This window comes from Pipistrellus kuhlii, unplaced genomic scaffold (genome assembly GCF_014108245.1).
Source record: "Pipistrellus kuhlii isolate mPipKuh1 unplaced genomic scaffold, mPipKuh1.p scaffold_m20_p_2, whole genome shotgun sequence".
Taxonomy (NCBI): domain Eukaryota; kingdom Metazoa; phylum Chordata; class Mammalia; order Chiroptera; family Vespertilionidae; genus Pipistrellus; species Pipistrellus kuhlii.
The window spans coordinates 168,469,615-168,483,341 of NW_023425515.1; the positions used below are offsets into that span (position 1 = coordinate 168,469,615).

General features: G+C 61.8%; 1 protein-coding gene across 19 annotated transcripts in view; it reads left to right on the plus strand.

The window, feature by feature from the left end:
* PTPRF (protein tyrosine phosphatase receptor type F) overlaps nucleotides 1–13,727 on the plus strand; it is an 86,873-nt gene that overhangs the window by 35,138 nt on the left and 38,008 nt on the right. For 8 of the 19 annotated variants that reach the window (XM_045584708.1, XM_045584714.1, XM_045584719.1 and 5 more), the window contains exons 7-9: nucleotides 5,903–5,920; nucleotides 8,573–8,683; nucleotides 12,409–12,420. In XM_045584708.1, the coding sequence (XP_045440664.1) occupies nucleotides 5,903–5,920; nucleotides 8,573–8,683; nucleotides 12,409–12,420 (141 nt within the window). Of the gene's footprint in view, nucleotides 1–5,902; nucleotides 5,921–8,572; nucleotides 8,684–11,766; nucleotides 11,933–12,408; nucleotides 12,421–13,727 lie in introns of all 19 variants that reach the window. The other 11 variants (XM_036446500.2, XM_036446502.2, XM_036446501.2 and 8 more) reach the window with 4 other exon arrangements.

The following is a 13,727-nucleotide window of genomic DNA, read 5'->3' on the forward strand; positions in this document are numbered from 1 at the left end:
GCCCGATTCATCAGGCTTCCAAAGGCTGGGCCTCAGAGCTCGGAGCCAGGGAGACTTGCTGCCAGCCCTCGGCCACCAGGGCCACCTGTCTCCTCTGGCTGTCTCCGTGGAGCCCTGGGAGCCAGGATACCATCTTGACCAGGCGGGAGGTGCCGCCCCGTTGATCGATCTGCCTGCGAGGCTCCCACCAAGATAATTGATTCCGTTTTTGTGGCACAGAGCAGGCGGGGAAGGAGGCCCGGGTTCTACTTAGCTGCATTCGGCGTCTGCCGCCGCCGGTACGGCTGGGCCGGTAGGCCTCGGGCCAAAGTCCTCCTGGTCGCTGCGGGACGGAGGCTTGGGCAGGATGGCCGGTGCCGGCCGGCGCCCCCCCACCCCGCCCTGTGACGCCGGCGCCGCAAAGGAGGGCGTGACTCTGCTCCTTCCAGACCTGCCGCTCCCGAGGCTCTCTCTCCTGCCACTCCCCGCAGTGCCTGGGGAGGAGGGAGAGCTGGTGTGTGCCCGGCAGGGGCAGGACTCCGGCCCCAGCCGCGGCCGCCGGAGACAGCCTATGAAGTGCTCGCTCATTTAATTTAATTAAAACTCAACAAGATGGAGGCAGCTGTAGAGCAGTTAATTAAAACAGCCATCATCAAGGCAGGAAACAGTCCGGCAGCGTTCGTCGTCGCTGCCCAGCGGCCCGCACAGTTCAGCTCCTCCGAGGGGCTCCCCAGCCCCCCAGGCGGGCTCCCCACGCAGCCAGATGGCCCTCCCCGCTGGTCTGGCCTCCACCTTGCCTGTCGGTGGCAGCGGTTCTGGGAAGGCACGCCGTCTCACGCGTGCGTCCATCAAGTATTTATGTAGTGCGTGCCGTGTGCCGGGCCCCGTGCCACCCATTCACTGCCCTGCGCGTTGGCTGCCGCCCAGCGCTCCACCCGGTGCTGCCCAGGCCTCCTCGTCCTCTCAGCAGCAGCTCACGCCCTCCCTCCTTCCCCACCGCTCCCTCCCGGGCCTCGCTGGGTTTCCTCTTGCTTCTCTGTCTGCACTGCAGGCCCCTCTTCCTCTGCGTGTGCCTCCGCGGGGCAGGCCTGGGAGCCCGCCCTGGCCCCGTGGACAGAGCTGTTCCCGGGCCCGCTCCCCTCTTCCTGTAGCTTCTGGGACCGTGTCCCCTCCCGCAGCTCCCCGATCTGTCTCGGCAGCCCAGACACCTCCCCTGGGCTCTAGACCAAGAAGTGGGTCCGCCTCCCTGACCGCGATGAGTGGGGACCTTCCCGGACAGCGTGCCCTGCTCTGCGCGCGGCAGCCTCCCGGCCCAAAACCCTGGCTCCTCCCAGTAGAGAACCACCAGGGCCTCTTGGTTTGACACCGTCGTGACTCTCCAGTTGGTGCCCTTTCCGCCTCTTGCTGCCGTGGTCATGGCCCGGGTCGCCGGCTCTCCCTGCCTCCAGGCTCCCCCCTCGGATCGGATCCATCCTCCAGCAGCTGGCAGGGTGCCCTGCTCCTGTCCCTCTGCACTCTGACACCCCCGGTGCCCACACGAACAGGGCACACCCCTTTCTCCGTCTCCCCACTGCTCACATCTCCTGCTTTACTTCATTGGGTCCCGGCCGCATCCCTCACCAGCTCGGTGGCCTCGGTCACTTAACTTCTTTGCGTTTCAGCGTTTTCATCTTTAAAGGGGGGTTTCAGGGAGCACTGAGTGAGACCGTCGCGGTCGGAGCTTTACTTCCCTGCCTGGTGTAGCTGATGGGGAGGGCCCTGGGAACGGGGCTTGGGCCACTTGCCTCAAGCCTCCCTGACCCCATCCTGGCCCTCTGCTCACATTCCCCCGATGGTGACGCCCCACACTTCTCCGCCTAAAACTTCTTTTAGTGCTCATCCCACTTTGCGTTTTTACCACCTGGCTCCCAGCTCTGCCCACGTGGGCTGGGCTCTCCGGACAGGGAGGGCCTGGGGCTGGCTCCCCTCTTCGAAGCTCCCCAGTGCCCCCCACAAGCCTGGGATGAGCTACGGGACAGGTATCTCTGAGCCCTTGTTGATGAGTTATTTCACGAACGTGACCTTCAACCTGGTCCCTACGGACTGACGTCTACTCCTTCTGCTTCCTGAGTCCAGGAGAGACCTCTCCGTTAGACCTTTCTGCCCCTGGCAGCTGTGACCTGAGGTGTGCAGGCCCACAATCCAGCTGCTAGGATAGAATCAGGTGGCCCCTGAGGGGACCGAGCCATCTCACCTGTGGTAGAGGTAACGGACAGGACTCTCTCCATCACTGCCTGCCCCTGCCCCTGGCCCCTGATCCCTGATCCCAGGACCAGCTGCCTCTCTCCTCTGGTCACTTCGGAATGTGCTGGGGCTGTTCCATGCACACTGACAGAGACATCCCTTCTTAGAACGGAATCAGGCCCTGAGCACTGGGCTGTTGACAGGGACTTTCACAGTTTACGCATCACCGACGGTTTACAAAGCGCCCTCCTGCCTTTGGTTGCACTGGATTCTCCAGCAGCCCTGAGAAGTGGGGCAGGCTGTGATTTACCATGCCCGCTCCGTGGCTGAGTTAAGAAGGTCACCTGGGGTCACGTGTGGAAGAGCGGGGCCAGGGAACTCCCTGTGTGAGGTCCCCCAGGAGCCTTCTAGCATCACATATGTGGGGCCTGGGGAATGGCTGGGCCCTGCTAGGGCTGCAGAGCACCCAATCCCGTTGTGTCCAGACCTCGGGCCCCTCCTGGCCAGCGCCCAGCACTCCTCGGGCATCTTTGGGCCAAGCCACAGTACGTGTCACCAGGGTTCGGCCCTAGAGCCGCGCTGGGTAGGAGGGCTGCGGGTGGCGAGTGTGCAGGTGTGAGCTCGGCTCCGCAGGCAGGTTCCTCCCTGAAGGGCTGTGACCTGCTACAACGTGAGTGTCTTGGAGAAGTTGAACTTGAGAGCCCGTGTGGGACCAGGAGGATCGGGACAGGCTCGGAGAGGGTGGAAATCGAGTCGGGAGCAGGCAGTGTCCCTGGGGCCACTCGTGGGGACTCACCTCCCGCATGGGGCTCTGAGGGGAGCTGTTGGCCACTCGCTGAGCCTGGACAGAGCCCCACGGGGCATCCCGTGCTCCCCTCATCCCGTGGCCTGAGCGTGTGAGCCGCCACCCCGTCATGGCTCAGGCACCGAGGACAACGTAACATACGTGCCCGCCCGCTCACTCAGAGAGCAGCCTCCTTCCACACGCCCCCAGCACCTGAGCCGAGCCTGAGATGCCAGGGTATGGCTGCTGGAGGAAGCCCACAGACCTGGTTGGAACGGGTGTGAGCCCCCCTGACCCCCTCTGCTGGCCAGCCCCAGCCTGCCCCCGCATTCTGCCCTGCCATCCATCCTCCAAGGGGGACATACCGTAGGCTCGTGGTCACAGTTCCCCTTCGGCCTGAGCACGCCGGCAGCTCCCGGGCAGTGCTGACTCCCAGGGCCCCTCTGGTCTCCCACAGCCACCTTGTGACACGGGAAAGGCAAACTCTTGTTTCCGTTTTAATAGGAAAGCAGCTATTCTGAGATGTCCAGAGACTGGTCACACTGCAGGTTAGGTTTTAATTCCTTTTTTAATTTTTTTTTTTTGAAATTGATTTTAGGGAAAGAAAGGGAGAAGGGGCCGAAACCGGTTTGGCTCAGTGGATAGAGCATCGGCCTGCGGACTGAAAGGTCCCGGGTTCGATTCCAGTCAAGGGCATGTACCTTGGTTGCGGGCACATCCCCAATAGGGGGTGTGCAAGAGGCAGCCGATCGATGATTCTCTCTCATCGGTGTTTCTAACTCTCTATCCTCTCTTCCTCTCTGTAAAAAAATCAATAAAAATATATATATTTTTAAAAAGGGGTGGGGGGAGAAGGGGAACCATCCATGTGAGAGAGGAACATCGCTCAGTTTGCCTCCCTCACACACCCCAGCTAAGGATCGAACCTGCAACCTGGGTACATGCCCTGACCGGGAATCAAATCCACAACCCTGTGGTGTGCAGGATGATGCTCCAACCATCTGAGCCACCTGGCCAGGGTGCAAGTTGGGTTTTAGAAGAGCGGAGGCCAGGAGCTAGGGGACCCAGACCGGACCGCGGACACGGCCCCCCTCCCGGGTCAGGCGGGCCTGCAGGAGTGGGTCAGTGGCAGTCAGCATTCTGACCTCGGGACCACTGATTGCAGACATCAGAGGACCTCCAAGAGATCTTGTTCGTGTGGGTTTTATCTCTCGGTATTGGCCATCCTAGACAATACGACGGAGGAGATTTAAATATTTGTTCATCGACTTTCAACTAACTTACAACCCCATGACGTGTTAAGTAATATAAACTTAATGAAAAATAATCGTATTTTCTCAAGACGTTCAGTGAGAAGAGAGCAGCACGGTCGCACACTCTCACTGATCTTTAATTTTGGGCTCACTAGAGGACGGCTGGATTCTCACGCCTGCTTCCGCGTTCGGCCGGTGGCGATATTGCACATCGAGCCTCTGGGAAACTCCGCTTATGAGAAAACAAGAGTGAAAAAGGCAAATAACCTCTCAGTACTATGAAAATTATTTTGATCTTGTGGACCCTCTGACAGGGTTTGGGGGACACTGAAGGTCCCAAGTTTGGAGGGTCATTGTGATGATGGCTCTTTCTATACAATCTCTGCACCCCTCACACACACGCGCGCGCACGCGCACACCCACACCCCAGGCCCCCAACGCTGCCTTTGCCCTCCCTCCAGCCCCTGTGTTTGCAGGAGGGCCCTGAGCCAGACACACAGGGTCCATTCCTGCCACTTCACCCAGAAGCTGTGTGACCTTGGGCTTTGGGCAGGTCGCTTGTTTTACTCACTCCTCCGAGAAGATGGGTAATCCCCCGGGCGGGTGATGGATGATAGCTCCTCCTGGGTGTGTGTCATCAGGCCCGTGGGTAGTGATCAGTTTTGTCTCTTGGCACACTTCCCTCCCCCAGAGGTGGGCAGAGAGGAGCAGGGAGGCCGTGTGGGGCCTGAGCACAGCCTCGGAGGAGGTGCTCAGACCTCACCCTGGCCCTGCATTGGGCGTTTGGAAGGTGAGGGCTTGGCCCCCTCAGCTACGGCTCCCCAGGATTACAAAGCACTGAACAGACACAGGGTAGGCACTGGTCTCTGGCTCTCGCCGGTCAGGCTGGGGAGAAGCTCAGCCGTCACTCGGTTTGTAGAGGGTTGAGTGGGCTTTACATAAAGGTGACCAGGCGTCCCGCTTTTGGCGGGACAGTCCCGATTTTTAGCAATTTGCCCCGCGTCCCTCGGCGTTTTAATCGGGACTTTTTTTAAAAACGCCGAGGGACGCCGGACAAATTGTTAAAAATCAGGACGTCTGGTCACCTTAGCTTTACAGCATCTGCCGCTGGGTCGTAAGCTCAGCCGGGACTAGCGACCAGGTGAGCTGGTGTGTGTGTTCAGGGAGACCAGGGGATCATTTATGGGGAGCCCTCCTTTTTGCCCTTCCCTCTGCTTAAATGCCCGGGTTGGTTTTGGTAAGTGCTTCCGTTAGAGATGTGCCCCACCTGTGGGTTTGGGTGGCCCTGCGGGGGGGAGTTGCTACATCTTTTCCTCACCTCCCCACTCCGTCGGCCTTGGCCAGTGGAGTCGACAGGAACCCCGACTCACCGTCCTGAGGAGTCCCTTCACCCCCAGCCCTGCCGACCCCCCACTCCACTCCCCCGCGCCTCCGAGCAGTGCCAGTGACCCGGGGGACACAGCTTCACCCACACTCAGCTCCGGGGCTTGCGCACACATTACCTGCGTCAGCCTGACTCAGGCCTCGGTTCCTCCTTGCGTTTGAGGCCCTCTCTCGCGTTTTATTTGATCTGATTTGGCTTTTTTTTTTTTTTTTGTGGCTTTCCTTCCTTTTGTACTAATGCTTCTCTCTGATCTTATTTGCATTCAAATTACCTCGCCAGGTGGTTCACCAATTAGAGGTAAGAATGCTGTCCGTGCATCTCGCCTCGCCACACGCCTCGCCACTGCCGTCACCACCACTCCATCACGTCCAGTCCGTCACCTCCCCCATCCCCATCCTGACCTCTCCAGCCTCATCTCCAGCTCTGGCCCCTCAGCACCACCGGCCACCACACACATCCACACGCGCGCGGTCATTCCCTCCTGTGGACTCATCCATTGCAAGTCTGGGTTGTGAAGACCGCCGAGCCCCACCTTGGGGACAGCAAGCCCCACGGCCGGGCCCCGCCTCCTCCCAGGCCAACCCCACAGGAGGGCTCCTGCAGGGAAGCCACACCCCGGTCCTCCAGGCTGGCCCAGAGGGAGGAGAGCCTTCCTATGAGGTGGGGGAGCAGGACGGGGCCTTTCCTGTCCTCCCAGGGACCTCCTTTGTCTTGGGTCCCTCGGTTATTAGCTCCCTTCAGCATCCCGGCCCCGTGGTGAACTGAGGGCCATCTGTAAGAACCTCAGCTGGGCAAACGAGCAGGAGCAGGTAGTGAAGACGTCGGTGTAGGTGGGGGGATGACAGCTGAGAAACACAGGTCCTGTGTGACTACGCCCCCCAACCTGTTAACCCCGGGCTGCTCTCCTACAGGAGCCCCGCAGCCCAAGGGTTCAAAGCCCAGACTCTGGACTAAAAGATTCGGGCTCCAGTGTGGCTCCCCACTTACGACACCTTCAGGAAATCGGGTCCCCTCTCAGAAGCCTGTGTCCTCCTCTTTAAACGGGAGCCAAGGCCCCGCCTCACGGGACGGTGAGGAGTGGAGGAGAGGATAAGGGTTTGGACAGCATCTGGCGCAGAGCGAACACTTGCAGAGTGGTTGCTTCTATACTATATTTACTCGCATCCTTTTCTCCCACCTCGGAGTCCAGGGCCAGGGTGGTCTCAGGACAGAAGCTGGGGCTGGGAAGAGCAGCTGCCCCCCTGTGGAGGTTGGTTCCAGATGGGGGGGGGGTGTGTGTGTGTACACATAGGCTCAGGGTCTGTGTTGGGTCCCCTGACCAGTCCTGGTTCTCAGCGCAGGGGAGCCTCCTTCCTCTCCCAGCAGGGCGGCGCTCACCCAGGCCCTGCTTCCTGTTCCTGTCCAGCACCCCTCCTGCCCCAGCTGAGCTGGACTTAGTGCATTCCCCCAGCCAACCCCACCTGTTTGAATGAATGTCTTCTGTAACAGCGTCCATCCATCCCATGAACCTGACCAAGGGTGCTCTCGCAGGAGGAGGGTATTTGGCACGTACCCTGGGCCCTCACACTCCCTGATGCCCACTGAAGCCAGGACCACAGGGCAGGGCAGGCCAGCCCGTTGCCTGCCTGGGAAGCCCCTTCTCCGTCCCCAGCTCCCAAGCCCCTGGGTATTCAGCTCCTGCTGCCCTGGGCCTGGGTTATGGGAGAGGGATGTCGGGCAGTCAGGGGGCTGCAGCTTGGGCTGAGGTGGCCATCCCCTGGGGCCTGGACCTTGAGAGCGTGGCTTGGACCTCTTGCTATGGCTCCTGTCCAGACCAGTCAGGTGGGGTCCAAAGTTCTGTCTGTCCTCTGTGGGTATGACCGTCAGCCGGCCCGGGCCCTGGGAGGGGCGGGCTGTTAGGGGCACTCTGGCTGTCGTGTGCAGGCGGTGGTTCTGTGTCAGGCCGTGTCCTGTGGGTTGGTTCTTCACTGTCCATCGGACTGTCCTCTGTGGGTGTGATTGTCTGTCGGCTTGTCCCAGGGAAGCGGTGTTACCTGTGCCTCGGGGAGTTACGATCAGACGGTCTGCCCGCCCCGGTGTGCTCTCACAGGCAGTTTTTTCAAGTGTTTATGGCCAGGACCGGGGGCGTGGCCGAGTCATGTGTTTCCTCTCCCACCACCGCCCTGGCCTTGGGCTCCCCCACCTGGACTTACCAGGATGGGCCCCAAGCCCAAGTTTCCTCCACTCTCTGTGAGGGTCCTTTTCAACTGTCTCTCCCCCCATCCCTCCCCCCCCCCCATTCTGGCTCCTGTCTGTCCGTCTGCGGCCAGAACAGCCCCTCAGGGCGCCGGCCGGGGTGGGGGCTGCAGCCTCCATTAGCCTCCTGAATTATGCAGGAGCCGTGGTGGGTCGAAGCACTTTAGTGGGACCAGGCTGAGGAGAGGAGCCGGAATGGGTGGGGCCAGCGGGCGGGCGTGGGGTGGGAGGGGAGGATGGGTGCTGTGAGCAGAGGCAGCTGGAACCAGGCCCCCAGGGCAAGCCCCTTCCTTGCCGTGGGATTCTGGTGGGTGGCAGGTTCCCAGGCTCTTGCCCGGTGAGGGCATTGCACGTTTGCACACCCTAGGCCGGCGGTTCTGCAGGCTGTTCCCTCCCACGCCTGGCTCTGCGAGGCCTGGCACGGCCGGGAGCGTTAGTGGGGGTGCTCCCTGGCAGACAGGCTTCAGTACTGGCCGGAGGGCAGTGGACACTCCGTGGCTGGCAGGAGAGCCCCTGGCAGAGCCGATGGGGTGGGCCAGCATTGTGCTTCAGACTACAACCCTTGGGCTAGTCAGGGAGAGCTTCCTGGAAGCAGCACTGGCTTCCGGGTGTGGCCCCGATGTCTGCAACATCTGATCATCAGTACAAGCCACAAATGCTGCCAAGACCCCGCCCCCTGTTCCACGCCTGACCTTTGTCTCTATGTCCCCACAGGTGCCTTGCAGATCGAGAGCAGCGAGGAATCGGACCAAGGCAAGTACGAGTGTGTGGCGACCAACTCCGCAGGCACACGCTACTCGGCCCCCGCCAACCTGTATGTGCGAGGTAAGGACTCGGGCGCTGCAGGGCGGGCCCTGCCTCCCAGGAGCGGAGCCGCCCCTGCTGGCTGTGGACACATGGGGGCTGCCATGAGCCCCGTCTCCTCCTTCCCGCCTCTTTCTGCAGCTGTCATAGCAGCGGCAGCAGCAGCTCCCACCGAGCAAGCTCACAGTGCCCACCACTGCCCTGCCTCTCTTCCCTGCAGGCCCACGGGGAAGCAGCCACTCTGGGGAGCGTTTGTATCTCTTTTAGGTCCTGCCACGTGGGCCCAGAGCCCCATGGGAGTCCAGAGCCTTCCAAGCAGACGTGTGCGTGCGTGCATGTGTTTGTGTGTGCGTGTGTGTGTGTGTGTGTGTGTGTGTGTGTGTAAACATGCACACACCTGCCTAGTCTTCCTAGAATCTGCCCTTCTCCCTTTCCCCCGTGCAGGGTGAGCTCCAGGCCAGGTGTGCCTACCCTCCGGCCAGGTCTTCCTGGGCCTTCCTGGAGGGGAAGCCAGCTGTACTCGACCCTCTTGTGGGGGGTCAGGCGGAGGCAGCCCTGTAGGTGATCAGCTACCGTGTTCCAGGTGGTCCTTGCGGGGACCGAGTGGCTCGTGCGTTTTCACGAGACCATATGCCCGGTGGAGAGGGCCTGCGGACTGTTTTGGAGTGTCCAGTCTCTGCTGTGCTCACAGCCTGGGGCAACTAAGCTGGCCACCTGCTGCTTCCTGTGGACACGCCGAGCCTGGTGTGCATGTATGCCCAGGAGGGGCCCTGGAGCCCTCGTCCCTCCCATGGAGCCCTTTCTGCACAGATGGGCAGCAGTAAAAGCGACGCCAGCTCCCTCGGGGGCTTGTAAAGGAAAGTGGCGGGGGCTTCCTCTCGGTGATGACTTCAGCGCACTGAGTGCTCGGTGCAGCTTCACGAGGGCTGTCCGCCTCTCCTCCCGGGGCCAGGCGCGGGGTGGGGCCACGTGGTCAGGCAGAGCAAAGACCACCTGCCTGGACCAGGACTGAGCCCAGGAAGCCCCTTCTTACGGAAGGGCTGCTCCGTGTCAGGGCACAGGCTACTGACGGGCTGCAGGCCGCCAGCCACATTGGGTGATGGGCGTGTTAGGCTTCATTAGAGTCGGCGTGGGACGGGAGGTCCGCACTGGCCCCCTGGTCAGGTGTGCGGCTCCTGCAGGCTCACCTGAGCCATCCCAGGGCCTGCCTTACGGAACGGCATCCGAGCAGGGAGACCGGGAGCACCAAAGCCTCCCAAAGGCCAAGAGGAGCGTTGTAAAGTGCACAGCCTTCCCCCTATACTAAGGTGACCAGACATCCCGCTTTTGGCGAGACAGTCCTGATTTTGAACCATCCGAGGGATGCGGGACAAATGGTTCAAAATCGGGACATCTGGTCACCATACCCTTCACTGCTCCAGACAGAGCTTCTGACGGGCATGAGGGGCCTGACAAGTCCCCTCTCAGAGACGAGCAGCTGCAAAGAGCCTTCCCTGTCAAAGACCCGTCCCTCCACCTGGACCTTTCCACATGCCCGGTGGTCCTGACCGAGCATTGCTTGGGGCGGAGCTGCCTGAGGCTGTACACAGGAGGAGGGGGCCCAGACCCACGGTGGATGGACCCTGCATGGTCATTGGGGGTGGGGAGGGGCAGCTTTCTCTGAAGTCACCACACACTGGCCTCGGCCCTGAGAACGGGCAGTGGGTCTCTTTGGAGACAACCTGAGCTTGACCGCCACAGCCAGCAGCTTGAGCACTGACCAGGAGCCCTGATCCTCAGCCCCTGGGAGCCTCCCTGTCTGCAGGGCCCCCCGCCCATACATGGTGGACTCAGACAGGTCCTTGACTGGCTCTGGCCATGGCCCATCCCCTGCCCCTGCCCCCACCTGGGCTTTTGGAATTGCCGCCTTGGCCCATTGCCCCAAGCCTTTGGCCAGGGCCTGTGGGGTCCTTCCTTTCTAGCCTCACTTTAGTGGGACCCTAATACAGGCTGTTTTCATCCTGGCTTTGGTTGTCTCTGCCTCTCCCTGTCGCACACACATTCCCGTGGGCTCCGGTATCTCAGGGCCAGTCCTACGTGTCTGTCCCCAGACCCCACCTGAACCTGCTTTGCTGTTCAGATTGTAGGCCCCCAGGCAGCCCTGCTCCTCGGGTCCTCCCCCTGGTCTCTCTTCCACCCTCCTCTCAGTCCTGGCACAGCCCCTGCTCTCCGCCCCAGCTCCCCTTGTGCTGGCCACCAGCTCTGTGTCCTGAGCCCCAGTGCTGGCCTGCCTGCTAGTCGGCATCCACTCGCCCCCGCCTCCCAGCAGCTCCCCAGTGGCTGCCTGTTACCCTCCAGGCCTGGGGCGCCAGCTCTCAGCCGCCAAGATCAGCTTGGGCACTGTTGATGTTTCGGGCTGGGTAACTCTCGGTTGCGTGGGGCCGTCCTGTGCATGGTAGTCAGGTACGTAGCAGCATCTCAGGCCCACTAGATTAAGGTGACCAGACGTCCCGCTTTTGGCAGGACGGTCCCGATTTTTAAAACACCACGGGATGCAGGACAAATTGTTAAAAATCGGGACGTCTGGTCACCTTACCCTAGATGCCAGTCACACCCCCCTCGTCCTGACGCTTCAGAATGTCTCCACACCGAGCCCAGGGCTGCCTGGGGGAACCCCTGCAGGTGAGACCAGCTCTGCCTGGACGGCCTCCCACAGGCAGTCCTCCCCATCCATCTCTCGTCCGCTTAGGTCATGTCTCCTCCACCGGTTTGGCGTCAGTGTCTACCTCACATCCTGCCTCTTATCCCCCAGACTCTCTGGGCTCCCGCCGCCTCTCCGAGGCCCCGCGGTCACTGCATCTAATGGGACAGCGAGTGTAACATTCCCGGCATGTCGCCAGGCGTGCAGGAAATGCTTGGCAGTCAGTAGCCGCTGCTGCTGTCAGGATAAGCACTGGCGGGGGGGGGGGGGGGGGGGATGCATCACCCAGTTACTCCGGCTTTGCTCATCGTTGCCCACGGCTACGCCCACGGTCTCGCAGGCCTAGGCACGCCTGGTGGGCCAGCCTCTCGCCCTCACCATCTGACTTCCCCCGGCGTGACTCACTCTCTCCTTCCATCCACAGCATCTCTCTCCTCCAGCTTTCCGTACTGTACAGCTGCCAGGAGCCAGGGCAAGGCCATGCCCTCTGCAGAGCCTGCCCTACCTGCCTGCCCTTGACTTTCCCCTTCTCTGCAGGGAGCTGGCCACTAGGTCACAACTAACTGTCTTTACAGCCTTTCTCCCTGCAGGTGCCCAGGCCAGCTGCTCCCACGAGTGCCGTGCAGCAGCGTGGGGCTTCCTCGAGGTGGCGGGATGCTGGTGGCTCGTGGGCTTCCTGGGTCTGTGGGCTGGGGGGGCCCTGACTCCGAGCGCCCAGCTCTCTGGGTCTGTCCAAGCCATGGGGGGTGTCCAAGCCAGTGGGGCCTGTGCCCCACTGCCACACCTCCCGGCCCCGCCCTTGGCGTCCCAGCCCCCCTGCCAGGGGACTCGGCCCCGTCCACTGTGTCCTCCATGAGTCCTGAGTCTTCTGTGAGCGGCGTGGTCCGCACGCACCTGTGTGCACGTGCGTGTGCGTGGGGCACCAGAGTCTTGTCTCGTTTCCGTGCTGTGTGGGCAGATGGAGGTTGGCCTGTTTTTACTCTCTCTGTGTTTCTCCTTGTCTTTTTTTTTATTCCCTCCTCATCCTCATCGCACTCTGCCATCAACCCAAACTCTCATCTCTCAGATCAGCGAGAAGGTTGGTCCTTTTCACTTCTTATCCATCTACAGTCCTCCCGTCGATGGGATGCTCCCGTCCATAGGGACCAGCGGGCACGGCCAGCTCCCTCGGGCTCGCGCCAGCCTGGCCCGCCCGCCTGTCGGGCTCTGCTGTCTGTCGTCTGGGCCGACGGGCGGCAGGCCCAGGGGTGGGTGGGCAGGTCCCCCTGCCCCGCATGCTCCTGCCGCTTGGGTCCCGGATACACCTTGTGTCTGCATGTTCCCTTAGTCGGGCTACCCTGCAGGGTCGGGCGAGACTGGTGCATGGCAGGAAGCTGCACTTCACCTCTGTGCCCGGGCTAGGCCAGCTGTCTGTTCCAGGTGGAATGCAGGGGTGGCGGTGGGAGTTAGGAGCCGAGAGGTGCATTAACGTGTACCTGTGGGCCTTCCCGGTTCTTAACTGTGCGTGTGCCTGAGCTCAGCCGAAACCACAGGGAAGACAAAGGGAAAAGGCTCGTCTGGAGGGAGCTCGCTCCCGCAAGGTCATGCAGCCCAGGACAGAAGTCCTACAGCGTGTGCCTTGTCCCGCCCCAGCAAGGCTCCTGAGAGCAGCCCTGCTGTGCCTGCCGAGCCTGGTGTCCGAGGCCTAGGACGGAAGGTGGTATCACGGCTCCCCGAGGATGTCTCCTACACTCTTGTCTCTTTCCTCTTCGGCCAGATCCAAACGAAAAGCTTTCCACCTGCCCCACGCCCCTCTCTCTCTCTCCCCGAGTCTGCCAGACAGCTCCCGTCTCCTCAGCCCCGTGCTGGGTCACACCTTGAACAGTCGATCAGCTGCAACTTTGAGGCCCATTTGGGAGCCCTGGAGAGGCCCCGTCCCAGCCACAGGTCGGAAAGGGGCTTCCTGGAGACGCCGCACCAGCCCTTCTTCCCAGAGCAGACTCACGTGGGCTGTTCCCTGCCCACCCACAAGGGCTAGCGGTTCTCTCTGTGTCCCGGGGTCCGAGTGGTAGAGGAGGCCCAAGGCGCTGAGCCGGGCCAGCCTGGTCCCCTCTGAATCGTCCCTGTGGCTTGAGTTTCCTCCATGAGGGAGAGGGAGCCGGCTGAGAGGAGGGCTGCAGCCGCAGCTCAGATGTCAGCCCCGAGCATCCCTCCACAGGCGCTCCTGAGCTCCGGGGCATTTGGGTTACACCATTTCGCTGACCCGGCGATCTCGCCGTGCAGTCAGAAAACAGCCATCAGCAGACCGCGCAGCCTGCAGCTGCCTCTCCCTCGATGCCCTTTCCCCCCGCCCCCACCCTCCTGGCCCCTGGTCCCTTCCCCTCCTCCCTCTTAGGGGGTCCCCCC